This window comes from Monodelphis domestica, chromosome 1 (assembly GCF_027887165.1).
Source record: "Monodelphis domestica isolate mMonDom1 chromosome 1, mMonDom1.pri, whole genome shotgun sequence".
In the NCBI taxonomy this organism is placed as follows: domain Eukaryota; kingdom Metazoa; phylum Chordata; class Mammalia; order Didelphimorphia; family Didelphidae; genus Monodelphis; species Monodelphis domestica.
The window spans coordinates 298604684-298619536 of record NC_077227.1 but is presented as its reverse complement, the minus strand read 5'-3'; the positions used below and the strand labels follow the sequence as shown (position 1 = coordinate 298619536).

The window sequence follows — 14853 nt, the reverse complement described above, 5'->3', positions numbered from 1 at the left end:
GAAAAGGTTGAGTTGGACTATTTCTCCTTAGCTTTCATCAATTTTGCTTACTCAGATCTTTCCTTCTAGGCTAGACCCTTCTTTTCCTCAACAGGGTTTCCTCCCTTTTTTCTGGATCCTTTCCAAAACCTCCTTTTTCTCAATAATCTACACAATAAAGAACTACCAAGGGGACATTGGAGATGCTCTTAATTCCAGGGCTTTCTCTCTTTTAATTATTTCCTATTTATCCTGTATATAGCTTACTTGTTATATATTTGTTTGCATGTTGCCTGTCCATTAGAGTATAAGTTCCGTGAGCACAAGGACTTTCTCTTCCCTCCTTTTTTGTATCCCTGTTCCTGGCACATGATAGGTACTTAATAAATGTTGTTCAATTGGTTGATTGATTTGTTCCTACCTTCTCATTTTATAAATGAGTATAAGGGAAGTCCAGAAAGAAGAAGAGATTTACCCTAGGAGATACAGTGGTATACCCAGGATTCAAATCTGAGTCTAGTGACTTCAGGACATTCCAACATACTATTTTGCCATTACATGAAATGTCTCCTCCCTAGAGTTAGTCAGACTGCCTTTTAGTTGCCCAAACTGGTAGTAACATTCAAATACTTAATGCTTCTAAAAACTCTTCATAAGAGAACCAACTAAAAAACTAGTTGAAATAATGAATCACATTACTAAAGTTTCAGGATACAAAATAAATCCATAAAACTCATAGCATTTCTATATATTACCAACAATGTTCAGCAGCAAGAGATAGAAATAGAAATTCTTTTTTTTTAATAACTCTAGAGGGGGCAGATGGGTAGCTCAGTGGATTGAGAATCAGGCCTAGAGACGGGAGGTCCTAGGTTCAAATCTGGCTTCAGACACTTCCTAGCTATGTGACCCTGGGCAAGTCACTTAACCCCCATTACCTAGCCCTTACCACTCTTCTGCCTTGGAACCAATTTCAAGACAGAAGGTAAGGGTTTTTAATAAATAAAATAAAATAACTCTAGAGATAATAGAGAAAAATACTTGTACAAAAAGCCCTCTTTGTAGTGTCAAAAAACTGGAAAATGAGGGAGTGTCCATTGATTGGGGAATGACTGAACAAATTGTGGTCTCAGATGGTGATGGAATACTATGAACTGGAGGAATTCCATGTGAACTGGAAAGACCTCCAAGAACTGATGTAGAGTGAAAGGAGCAGAACCAGAACATTGTACACAAAGACTGATACACCATGGCACAATCGAATGTAATGGACATCTTTACTCATAGCAATGCAATGATCAAGGCAATCCCAAGGGACTTATGAGAAAGAATGCTATCCACATTCAGAGAAAGAACTGTGGAAATAGAAATGCAGAAGAAAAGCATATGATTGATCACATGGCTCAATGGGCATATGATTGGGGATGTTGACTTTGAATGATCATTCTAATGTAAATATTAATGATATGGAAATAGGTTTTGAACAATGATACATGTAAAAAAAACCCTGTGGAATCGCTAGCTCCAGTTGGCATGAAAGGGAGGAAGGGAGACAAAGAACATAAATCATGGAACCATGAAAAAAGATTCTAAATTAATTAAACAATAAAAATTTTAAAAACTTAAAATAAAATAACTTTCTGGACAATATAAAATGCCTGAGAATCTATTTGCCAAGACAAACCCAGGAATTACATAAAAAATTTATAGTAATAATCATCAAAACAGTCTAGTATTGGCTAAGAAATCACATGGTGGATCAATGGAATAGATTAGATACACACCCTATAAGACCTTAGCAACCTAGTGTTTGATAAACTCAAAGACCCCAGATTTCGGATTAAGAACTCATTACCTGACAAAAACTGCTGGGAAAACTAGAAAATAGCAAGGCAGAAATGAGGTATTGACCAATATCTCATACCCCTTACCAAGATATATGGTCAAAATGGGTATATTATTTTGATATAAAGGCTGATACCATAGATAAATGAGGGAAACATAAAATAGTTTGCCTGGCTGATCTTTAGAGAAAGGGAGAATTTATGACCAAACGAGAGATAGAAAGCATTATAAAATGTAAAATGAATAATTTTGATTATATTACATTAAAAGGCTTTTGTATAGACAAAAGTAATGTTTTAAGTAAGTTAGAAGGGAACTACAAACTGAGAAAAAAATTTTACCACAAATTTTTCTGCTAAAGACCTTGTTTCTCAAATCTATAGAGAACTAAGTCAAATTTATAAGAATACAAGCCTTTCCTCAATTAACAAATGGTCAAAGGATATGAATAAGCAGTTTTCCAATGAAGAAATCAAAGCTCTCAATGTGATTACATGAAAAAATGTTCTAAATCCCTCTTGATTACAAAAATGCAAATTAAAACAATTCTGAGCTACCCCCTTGCACCTATCACATTGGCCTATTTGACAGTAAAGCAATAAATTTTGGGAGGGATGTAACAAAATTGGGACACTAAATGCATTGTTGATAGAGTTGTGAGCTTATCAAACCATTCTGGAGAGCAACTTGGAACTATGCCCAAAGGATAAATAAAGTGCATACCTTTTGTTCCTGTTATATCACTACTGAGTCTGTATCTGAAAAAGATAATAAAAAAGGTCCTTTCGGACCTACTTGTATGAAAATAATTATAGCTACTCTTTTTGTAGTGGCAAAGAATTGGAAATTAAGGGATTCCATCAACTGGGGAATGGCTGAACAAATTGTTGTACATATTGGTGATGGAATACTATTGTGCTATAAAAAATAAGAAGATGATTTCAGAAAAAGCTTGAAAGATCTGTATGAACTGCTATAGAGAAATAAGCAGAACCAGAAGAGCATTGTACATAGTAACAGCAATGTTGTATGATAATCAACAATAAACATTTGGCTACTCTCAGCAATGTAATAATCTGAGTCAATTCTGAAAGACTTACAATGGGGAATGTTATCTACCTCCAGAGAAAGGACTGTTAGGAGTTGGATGAATGTGAATCAAAGCATACGATCTTTCACATCAGTGTATTTACAGTTTTATTTTGGGTTTATATTTATATGAGAGTGCTCTTACAATACGGAAATAAGACCAATATGGAAATGTGTTTTGCATGATAATAAAAATTAAATTAAAATTTCTCATAGCTTTTTAGAACTTTTACTCCTTGGGATTTTTCTCCTTTTTACTAATTATGCTCTGCCATTTGTATCTGAATCTTTCGGTGCTAAATTCCCTTCATTCATATGTTTCATTTTAGAAATATGAGAACGTTTCCTCTTTACCTTAAATTACTTTAGCTTTTTTCAACTCTCTGTTCTAATCTATCTTTAGCAAAATTCTTTCCCAGGTCCCCTACTGCTAGTGCCTTCCCTTCTGAGATTACTTTCCATCTATTCTGTATATACCTTGCATGCAGAGAATTTTTTTCATATCTTCTCTTCCATTTGAATGTAAGCTCTTTGCGGTAAGAACTCTCTTTGCTTTTCTTTGTATTTCACATGCTCTATACATTTCCTACCACATAGAAAGCCCTTAATAAATGATCTTTGCCTGACAGGTTTTGTCTGCCTCTTAGAATCCCTGGTTCCCTTCAAAATATAATCCAGGTGCTACTTAAATGAGTCCTTTCCTGTTTTCCCACTGATACTGCTCACTTACTCTTGAAATGCCTGGATCATGTTACAGATATGCTTTGCTTGTTAATTTTTCAGGAAAAAAAAACACTTCAAAATAAGTAAGAGATTTGCATCTTTAACTGGCACAGATCTCTAATAAAGAGGAAGGAAAAATGACTTATTTACTATCAGTTTTTCTAGCCATCTTTAAGAATTAACTATGATAAAATTTGGATCTGGCTTTAGTGTTTACCTATTCTACTTCTGGATAGCATCAAATTCACAAAACCTTCATTTGCCCATAGTTGAAATAAGTATTATTTGACATGTACTGAGCAACAGAGTTGAGTATCCATAACACATCTAACTTTTGGCTTCAACATCAATTGCTATGCCAATTCTACCCACTTGGAACAAGTCTTTTGCTTGCTGTTGCTCAGTTGTTCCAGTTGTTTCTGACTCTTCATCACTCAATTTGGGATTTTCTTGGCAAAAGCACTAGAGTAGTTGCCATTTCTTTCTCCAATTCATTTTACAGTTGAGGAAACTGAGACCAACCAGGGTTAAATGACTTGCCTAGGATCATACAGTAAGTGTCTAAGGCTGGATTGTGATTCAGGTCTTCCCAACTCCTACTCTGGCACTTTGTCCACTGTACCACCTAGCTGCTCTAGCTATTTGCTAGTCTCTTCTTAAAACTATATGGACTTAGGCTAGCACTACTTTTGAATTTTATGATCCAACAAAGCTAACACTGTACAATGAAGAGAATATGGGAGTCAAAACACATGAAGAGGTAGGAACCTCAGAAACTTAATACTTATATGGCTTTGGGCAAGTCACTTTAAGTAGTTGGGCCAAGATTCAAACCCAGATTCTCTGACCCCAAAACTAGCACACTAAGTCACTGAAAAAACTCTAGTATATCATCCATTTGCTTTGGATCTATCTGGCACAATACCTATTCTAGGGCTCCATACTCAGAGAATGTCCAAGTGTGCTTATTGACTGATTTTCTTTTCTGGCATCACATAATAAGCAACAAACACATATGTCATTGACTAAGAATTAGGAAAGCTTCTCACAAAAGTTTCATGTTTTCCTCTAGGACCTGAACAGCCCAAAAAAGTCTATCATAGTCCTGTCAACAGTGAAAACTGGGGTGTGGGAGGGGGGAAGCAAATCAAAACTGGCCCATTGTCCCATAATTTAATAAGGTGAGACAATTCTAAAAGTATACACTTTTCTAACATGTTTGTACATGTTTCAAAATGTCTCTTCTCTCTCTCTCTCTCTCTCTCTCTCTCTCTCTCTCTCTCTCTCTCTCTCTCTCTCTCTCTCTCTCTCTCTCTCTCTCTCTCTCTATTTGTGCATAGCAACATTTTGGAGTATTTAAGCCTAAACCCAGCTCCATTCACAGAGTGCATAACGCAAAAGCGTTCTCATATACACACACACACACACACACACACACACACACACACACACACACACACACACACACAAGCAGGAGCCTTAGCTGTAATTCCTAGGAGGTGCCACTTCAGGACCTACGTGGATTTTCCACAGATTTTCCTCTGGTACCACTGTTTACAATTCGTAAAGTACTTCTTGTTGGTTCCAATGAGCTTCTGCACAGCACAGACATTAGGCCTGAAAGGAAAGTAAAACATATCAGAAAGATGTTAAACAGTCCAACCATTCCCACCAACTAAATGAGAGTTCCCTGGGGCTGACGTTGATCCTGGGTTCACAGCCACTGCAATGGATCACTAAACTCTGGATTTGCCAGTCAGAGAGCCTAGGTTCAAGTTCTTGATTCTCACATCGTAATAGCTGTGTGATTAATGGAAAGTCACTAGATAAAAATGTAACTGATGTTTACATAGTATTTTATTACAAAGAGTTGTACATTGTATCATTTTCTTTTCATAACCATCTTGAGAAGAGGAACGGGGGATGGAGGGACAATCTTGGAGTTAGGAAGACAGGGGTTCAAATCTTGCTTCTGATTAACTTAGTGACCAAGAGCAAATTGCTTAACTTCTAATACTCTGTTGATAAGGTCTTGTCTTGACCCAAAACTAAAAAATCCTCCTAAGGAGGGAGGGAGGAAGGAAGGGAGGAAGGAAGGAAGGAAGGAAGGAAGGAAGGAAGGAAGGAAGGAAGGAAGGAAGGAAGGAAGGAACTAAGGAACGAAGGAACTAAGGAAGGAAGGAAGGAAGGAAGGAAGGAAGGAAGGAAGGAAGGAAGGAAGGAAGGAAGGAAGGAAGGAAGGAAAAACTTTACCTGATATAGTAGGCTAAAGTTTCCCTATATTCTAAAAGCCTTTGGTCCTCTCATCTCCCAATCCTTATCTTTTCCACTTTTACATTACATTTACATTACAATGATGCATTACAAGTATCAGAAAATTTTCAAGTGTGCTTATTGACTGATTTTCTTTTCTGGCATCACATAATAAGCAACAAACACATGTCATTGACTAAGAATTAGGAAAACTTCACACAGAAGTTTCATGTTTTCCTCTAAGACCTGAATAGCCCTAAAAAAAGTCTACCATAGTCCTGTCAACAGTGAAAACTGGGGTGTGAGGGGGGGAAAGCAAATCAAAACTTTGATTTGATTCGGAGGAGCTTATTTCATTGACTCTATGGGTGCAGAGTGGCCTTTGGGAATTCATTTAACATAGGGATAAATTAGAGTCACTTCCAATAAGATTAGAATTAAAGCAAGGATGTACATAAATAATCACCACTACTATTAGATAGTGTTAGAAAATGTAATTAATATTATGAGACGAGAAAAAATTGAGAAAATAAACATTGGCTTTCACCTATTGAATGTATAATTCATTCTTTGGAGAATGGAGATGCAAATCCTCAATAATGAGTCTGGTTCCGATTCTAACATTGTACTAGCTGTGTGATTAATGGAAAGTCACTAGATAAAACTGTATCCTTGGAGTCCATTTTTCATTCTTTCTTTGTATGCCTTACCCTAGAAAATGATATTGATTCAGTTGCTCAAACCTACATGTGTTGTGAGGTTTTTATTTTTTGTCCACATGGAGAATATATCTTTACTCATTCCTCTTTCAAAACATCTTTCCTTACCTTGCCTTTCATACTTTTATAGCTCATATATTTTGGAGTTTCTCCTTTATAATATTTTCTACAACCACACATGCTGGAATAGTCAAAGAACATTTTCTTCATTGCCTCTATTCACTCTCTAATATTTACAGAAAAAATTATCTGTATTACAGATGAGAGAATTGTAGCTCTGAAGGGATAAGTGGCCTGTTTTTCACCCTACTGGTGACTGTCAGCAGTAAGACCCAAAAGGATCTTGAATCAGATCTAGTGACCTTCCTACCATATCACAGGACCTTTCTGTGATTCTGATTCTTGGAAAAATGGCAGTCATTACATTTGCACTATCTACCACATACTCTGTGAAAAAGTACTTTGTAAACCAGAGACAACATAGAACAATGAAAAGAGTGCTAAATTTGGAGTGCAAGGACCTGAGTTCAAATGAATTTGTTTATTTACTATAATGTAACTGTGGGCAAATCATTTAACCTTTTCAGATCTTGGTTTATTCCTCTGAAAAATGGGAATGGGAGACTAGATGACTTCTATATTCTACTTCTTTTCTAAATTCATGATTCATTATAAAAATATGAGTTATTACTATCTTAAAACAGCAATGTACCAAAATACTGATATGCTAATAGGGTGAAAGCCACTTCCAAAGATGCTCAACATAAAAGCAGTTAGCCTGGAAAGTCAAGGAATGCTACTGATAAGGCCAAAATCATGGCTTCTCCCTTCATGTAAGTCATCTTCAAACACAGAAAAATTATTTCATATTCATAGGCCATATTTTCTCACTAGCTATCTGGGAAAAAAGAAACGCATGGCTTGAAAGCTATTAGATAATTGAAATGTAGCTTATTCACACTACTACAGAAATGATTTAATACATATAGTCTATGGTTGTTTAAGAGCAACTAGGTGGCACAGTAGATAGAGTGCCTTGCCTAAAGTCAGGAAGACTTATCCAAATCTGGCTTCAAACACTAGGTGTATGATCCTGGGCAAGTTGCTTAGCCTTGTTTACCTCATTTTCCTCATCTGTAAAATGAACTAGAGAAGGAAATGACAAACAATTCCAGTATCTCTGTCAAGAAAATCTTAAATAGGGCAGCTGGATGGCTCAGTGGATTGAGAGTCAGTCCCAGAGACAGGAAGTCCTGGACTCAAATTTGTCCTCAGACACTTCTAGCTATGTGACCCTGAGCAAGTCACTTGACCTGCATTGCCTAGCCCTTACCACTCTTCTGCCTTGGAACCAATCAAAGACTGAAGGTAAGGGTTTATTTAAAAAAAAAATTAGATAGGGTCATGCAATAGTTAAAGGATACAGGGGATAAGGAAGGTTTTGTAACAGGGAATGGAGAGGTTAAAGGGAGAGAGGAAATACGGCTGCCAGTGAGGTAAAAGGAAGAAGATATCCCCTTCTGATATCTGAGAGGCTATCTATGGGCCAACTAAGATAGCCTGAGGGGACATCTCAATTGATTGATGTGGAAGATACCCCAGAGCAGGTAAACCTGGACCCTTCTGAGGGACAAGCCTTCCCCAGACCAAGGTCATCCAGCAGGGGTCCTATAAGGACCGTTTATGGTTGAATGGCTATCCTTAGGTTCAGCTCCGTCTACGTCCCCCTGAAAATGACAGTCCTCTTATCTGACTGCAGTTACTTAAATAAAGATTAATTTTAATAACAAGTATGGATTGGGGAGGTATCCATGAAGAGGGAATTGGGATTTCCCTAGATTGGGTTTGAGTCTCTCTCAAATTTTGAACTGAGGTCAGGCCTTGCAGACTGGTAAAGGGTTTCTTTTATTCCTGTCTATGCTAATCTATGCTAGTTTTCTTAAGTTCAAAGTCTTTAGCAGTAGACAGCAAGAGGAAGAAAAGGAGCTGGTTGAGCCTGTTTCTTTGGGCTGACACCCCTAAAGACCAGCCTTTCAGTTCAAACTGCTCCCCTTTAATCCATGTTTGATGACACGATCACAGGAATCTAGGTAGAACACACAGTTGGGAAAATCAGGAATAGAGGGACAGGGAAAGAGACTCCTTGCAGTCCGAGGGCCAGGAAAGAAAGTCCCCACAAGCCCAACTGTCACACTCCAAGTTCCCTTCCCCCCACCAACTGTTGTTTTTGTTACTATCTTCTCTCTAACATTTCAACTGCTGTTTGTTCCACCTGAGTGGCAGAAAGTCCAAAACTTGCTTCAGTTTTCCTTTCCACAGTCATGAAGAAGAGTTACTTTTTCTTCCTGTCCAAATCTAACATCCTTTACAATCACCCTTGAGTCTCATCTTTTCCACTCTGCAGCCTTCAACCTGAGCACTTTTACCATTCTTATTCCTATTACTACTCCTGTTTCCTCTCTTTCTGATCTCCACCATTTCTCATTTAGAACCAATAGATATTAATAGTTAATATAGGTGGTCTCCTATTGCTATTCATTTGTTTCCACAGCAACAGCATGCCTCTCTTTAGCTATGTTACATGTTTACTAAGAGTAGATATTTTATTTTGTGTCTCTTTTATGTTCCCTCACAAAGCCCAACATTCAGAGTGTTAGATTCAGAGTCAGAGGAATTAGTGTCAAATCTCAACTCAGCTGTGGTTACCTTGGGAGTAGCCTTGGTTAAGCATTTGCCATCAGAGTTCACTTTCCTCTTTTATAAAATCGGGTATGGAAAACATGGACTTTTTTTTTTTTTGACTGAAGAGCTTGCTTTGAGGGGACATTGAAGGAAGCACTTTCTATATAGCTGGACAATATGAGAGTATGGCCCAGATGAGTAACCTTTCCCCATCCTTGTCAGATACTGCTGGTGCTCACCTGAATTTGCTCTAATTTTATTCTTTTCTTTTTTGGCTATATTGTGGTGTCAGTTCAAATACTATCCCTAAAGGTACAGAAACATCCTTGCTACTTGACCTGGTCTATCCTTGTCTCTGCCATTAAATTATCAGAACTCAGTTGACTTAAGGAATGAAGAACGCATTTGGTAAGACAGGTTAGGGAATGCTTTTTTCAACATTAATATAAAAATGGCATTGCTATCAGAGGAAATTAGCTTTTCTGCTTGTTTGCATTGGCTTTGCTGTAGAATAATAACATACTTCACATTAAAATGAGGGATTTGCTTTTGGTTTACTAAAAGCTAAAATTATTTAGGTTATATCTATAATTTATTGTATGTGATTCTAATAGATTATGCTGAATTAATCATGAAGGGAAAAGCTTAGAGTATTCACTTAGAGAGAGAATGTGGAAATTATTACTTATCTGCATCAGCATGAGCCCCCATTATGACTTGGTTACTTTTACAAGTCAGAGCCCCAAAGTTTCCAAAATCATTTACACTGCCTCTGGCTTGGGTTTGGCCAATGCATTTAGCATTTGACTGATTCCAGTTTTGAAAAGTGGTTTAAAAATGCAGGTGAGGATTTGGGGGACTAACTTCTAATCATGATAAAGCAAAGACCAAACTTTGCCATATAAAAGGAGAGCATCTTGAGACCTGAGAACCACAATGACTTTATAGAATTAGTTTTTCCCCCCTAAGTGGAACCAAACTTCTCTTATTTTTTTTAAATATTTACAGGTTCTTTCTTATTAACATCTTTCTAATAGAAGGAATGAATGGTTTTGGAATATGTTCTGAACCAAAGAAAGGTTAATCATTTTCATCTAGTAAAAGTGAATCTTTTTGGAAAAAAAACTATTTGAGCTAACACTAAAATTTCTTAATTAATGTGAAAATTCAAAAAACAGAAATTCACACTATCAAGCACTATGCTACTTTATATACATATCAAGGGTTTCAAGACAATTTATGGCTTTCTAAAGGATTTTTCTCATTGAATCAGTTGAAAATAGAAATCTTGTTAATACCACGATGTAGTTTATCATGTGGTGCGCTCTGTAATATCACAAAGCTTCTTGAGCAGCAACACTCCTCATTTCCTTCCACCTTGACTGTTTCAGTATTCTAAGTAAAGATGATATTTGTAATTTTATAAATGTATTTTTATACTACTTTTCTATGCATACATATAGCTGTAGTTCAAAGTAGCTATGTTTTTATAATTGAAAGGAGAACACACATTGTTAGAATTATTAGTTACAGTGGCTCACAGCTAATGTAATCAATAGCCAGCTTTGTTTCAACTCCTGCTAAGCCAAAAATGTATATATTATACTTGTTTTACATATGAGAAATAAAAATTATAACTTCTTGTCTTTTGGAGAAAAAAAATCTCTAAATATTTCTTTCAGCAATTAATGTTATACTAAGGTTAATTTATAGAAGTAGCTGTTAGAGAACTATTACTTGAAACTACTTGTTGAATTTGAGAGATAACACACAAAGGTGAAGGGAAAACAAGAAAAAGGCAAACCACTCTATTATCTTTACTCAGAAATCCCATAGACAGTCCATGAAGAATCAGACACAATTGAACCATGGAACTAAAACGACATATGGGTAACAAGATATTAGACTTACTGTACTTCTTAGAACTACAAGAAAACTATTCTCAAAGAGAACTGAGAGTTGCTAAGAAGGAGGCTTTCACAGCTAAAAAGGAGGACATTACTCTCTTGGGGGGAGGAAGCTGTTTGTTTTGCTTTGGGGGGATTATTTTGCTTTTTAGAATGCAAAGTTTCTCGTTTCCCTGTTCCCTCTGTTCCCCTGAACTTTACCCAAGCACTGAGTGGACCTTAGTTATGTTAGTGTTTCTAAGAGAACACCTGGAGAACCAGAGGGGCTCATTGCTAAAATGTCAATGGGTCTTCTGGCTGAACCCCACAGTTCATCTTGGCTGGGTCACAAGTTAGAAGAAAGCAGAGAAAAACAAATGAAGACTCTCCGAGTTCAAAATACTTTTGCATTTCAAGAACTCTGGATGACTTTTTACAAGCACCGTGCTTGAGTCTCAGAGTTCAAAACTAAAATTATTTATTGGAAAAGAATCACTGATAATTATAAATGCCAACCCCTGTCCCCTTGCTAGAACTAGATATATTTTCACCTTCAGAGGTTCTGTAATTCCTCTAGAATAAAATATAAACTTCTCAGTTGTTATTTTGAAGCCCCCCTAATTTTGTTACTCTCTTACACATTACGCCAGACTTGCTAGCTGTTTCCCAGACTCTGCATACTTGCCTTTGGGTTGTGCTCTCAGGCCAGTGACTAAGTTTTTTGGTCATGAGACTGCAGAAGAGTCATAAGGACATTGCATTTAAATTCAGGCTTAAACATAGTTTCTCAGAAGCTTCTTCCAAAGCTCTGGAAGGTTAACACAAGACACTAAAGTCATGAGGAAAGAAAGTTTCTTCCTTACTGTTCCTCTAAGGAGAAGAGAGGTAAGCATAGCAGCAATATTCTCTCCTCCACTCCATTTCCCATCCCAATAGTTAACTCAACATTGCAGCAGAAGATTGGGGTAGGAAGGGAGTAAATACTAGTATCTAATATGTGCCAGGCCCTATATTAAGTGCTTTTTACAAATAGTATCTCATTTGATCCTCATAAGTAACCTTTTACAGTTGTGGAAAGTGAGCTTAACTGGGGTAAAATTACTTGCCCTGGATCACAAAATTTGTAAAGGTCTGAGACCAGATTTGAACTCAGAGATTCCTTAGTCAAAGTTCGGTGTTAGAGCTGTATTCTACAAGTTGTCTCAGATCCTTCTCTTTCCACCTGACTCTGGAATGAGATTGAATAATTAGTGCAAAGAGGAGAGGAGGAGAAAGTACTCTAGGGTAAAGAGAGAGAAGTCTCTCACAGTCTCTGTAAGTGTTCATAAATTCCCCATTACATTTTTTTTTCTAAAGTCTACTTCTGTCTGTTAGGCCTGAGCCCCATATCACCAAAATTCCTTTTCCAAGTCTTAACATAGGCCACAAATGTTAATAAGTTGAAAAGATACATCCAGGAGTTAGCTACACAGATTTATCTATTCTTTCCAAACTTACGGAGAATTCGATGGAAAGTATGAACTGGGGGGGTAGCTTGGTGGCTCAGTGGATTGAGAGTCAGTCCCAGAGACGGGAGGTCCTGGGTTCAAATTTGATTTCAGACATTTCTGAGCTCTATGACTGTAGGCAAGTCACTTAACCTCCATTGCCTTGTAGTTACTATTCTTCTACCTCATAATCAATGCACTGTATTAATTCTAAGACAGAAGGTAAGGGTTTGTTTGTTTGTTTTTAAGGGTAGTTGCAGTGTAAGGAGCAGTGGAGACTGGTTTAGTTACCTCTTCTGTTTCTCAGGGCTACTAATGGAGGGCATATGGATGATTCTAGCTTTCCTTCCTTTATACCATTACTCACACTGTTTCCACATGCCTAAAATGTCTTTCCTCTCCAACTTGAGACTGCTGAGTTTCTGATCCATCCTGTAAAACTCAGTCTTAATGCCACATCCTCTATCACTGTCATATTTCCTCTCCTCCATCACTTTTCTCTTAGGAGGAAAACACCTCCCGCTTCACTTTGATTTCCATTTATTGTGTATTGTAGTTAATCTGCCTTTGTAATCTAAGTTCCATAAGGATAGAGGTCATGCTTTATCTAAGTTTCTAGTTTTAGATATCATAAAATCATAGATTTAGAGAAGGAAAGGATCTTAAAAGCCATTTGGTCTAGTTCCTTCATTTATAATTGAGGAAACTGAGGGCAAGAGAGATTGTTACTTCTCCAATGTTATAGAGGTAACAAAAGAGAGAGGTTGGATTTGAATCCAAGTCTTCTGGCTCCAAGTGCTCTTACTACAGTACCATCCTGCCTTTCTTCTACTTTTCCTGATGGGGCAACGGAAATCTGGCCAGTTGTGTCTTCCCTAAAGTAACACAAGTAGTTAAGCATCAGAGGTAAAGTTTGAATTCATGTCTTCTGACTCCGGAATCAGTATCTGTTCCTCAAGCCTACTTTATCCAAATTTTGTCCATTTCACCTCAGAGCCTGGCACATTGCTTGGCACATAAGCTGAACTTAAAAGATTTGTTGAAATACCTTCCTTTTTCCCTCTAAAGAGTTAAGAGTACATAGAGATTCCAAATACTAACAACCTCCATTGATCAGGGAAAAAGTTGTGATTACTTATATATACTCTTTATCCCAGGAGCTCCAGTCCTGCCCCAGGAATAGGGGCAATTAATTTATTTAAAAAGATCAACTCATGCCCCTGGGAATATACCTTTGTCCACAGCCTATTCCCACACCAGCTCCCCGACAGTCCAACTATCCCCGTAGCAGAAAAAACTCGGCTGCAACCCCCTAAGAGCAACGGGAAGCCAGTTCTAGGGTCAGGGCCCTGGAACATATGATCAGAGACTGAAACTTTGTTTTCTTAGGTGGGAGGGAGGCTGGGAATTTAAAACAATTTCTTTTTAAGTTGACTGCAGTTTGGGAATCTTTATTTTTTCATTTAACTCCCACAATAGCTTGTCCAAGAGGAAAGAGAAATAGAGGAGACTCAGGCAATGAATGACCTGAAAAAGAAGCAAGTTTGTTTTCTGAAGCCCCTGGCTCACTCTCCCTCCAGGTCCCTCTTTCCTTTCTGTTCCACTTACCCGTGCTGCCTGCCTCGGAGTCGGCTGTGTTGGAGTACCAGCTGGTAGGGAGACTTGGCGGGCCCTGTGAGAGATTCCTGAAGGGTCAGGGCCAGAGCCAGAGTCAGGGGCAGCTGCCACACAAAGGACTTCATGGTCTTGGGACAGGAAGGGAGAGAAGCTGCGGAGCTGGAGCTCCGTCTACACACACATACACACGCACACGCGCACACACACAGACACACTGACGGCTCCTAAGTGGAAGTGAGAGATCTACCAACGGGGGAGAAAGGTTAAAAAAGAGGAGGGAGTGGGAGAGGGAGAGGCTGGAAAGGGGCGGAGAAGCCGCCCTGAGCACAGCGCCTGAGCAATGTAATGTGATGGGGAGTGTACCTTCCATCTAGAGGAGGCTGCACTAAGCAACCCCCCCCCCCCTCCCACCCCACCCAACACACACTTCCTGAACTTTCTGCAATGTTCATTTCCCTCTTCCTTTGTTCTCCTTTCTGAGGCAACTCCCCCTTTCTCAACCCAACACATATGTGTTGGTTCACTCATACAAATCCTGAGAGGCAAGTCTGGATAGATTCTGTCAAATAGAAA

General features: G+C 38.0%; 1 protein-coding gene across 1 annotated transcript in view; it reads right to left on the bottom strand.

Moving 5' to 3' along the window:
* TGFBI (transforming growth factor beta induced) overlaps window positions 1–14636 on the bottom strand; it is an 88677-nt gene extending 74041 nt beyond the window's left edge. Inside the window, exons 1-2 of the mRNA XM_001366978.4 lie at window positions 14272–14636; window positions 5155–5253 (exon numbers count right to left, since the gene is read on the bottom strand). Of these exons, the coding sequence (XP_001367015.1) occupies window positions 5155–5253; window positions 14272–14405 (233 nt within the window). The 5' untranslated portion in view covers window positions 14406–14636. The remainder of the gene's footprint in view (window positions 1–5154; window positions 5254–14271) is intronic.
* Window positions 14637–14853: the final 217 nt, after the last annotated feature.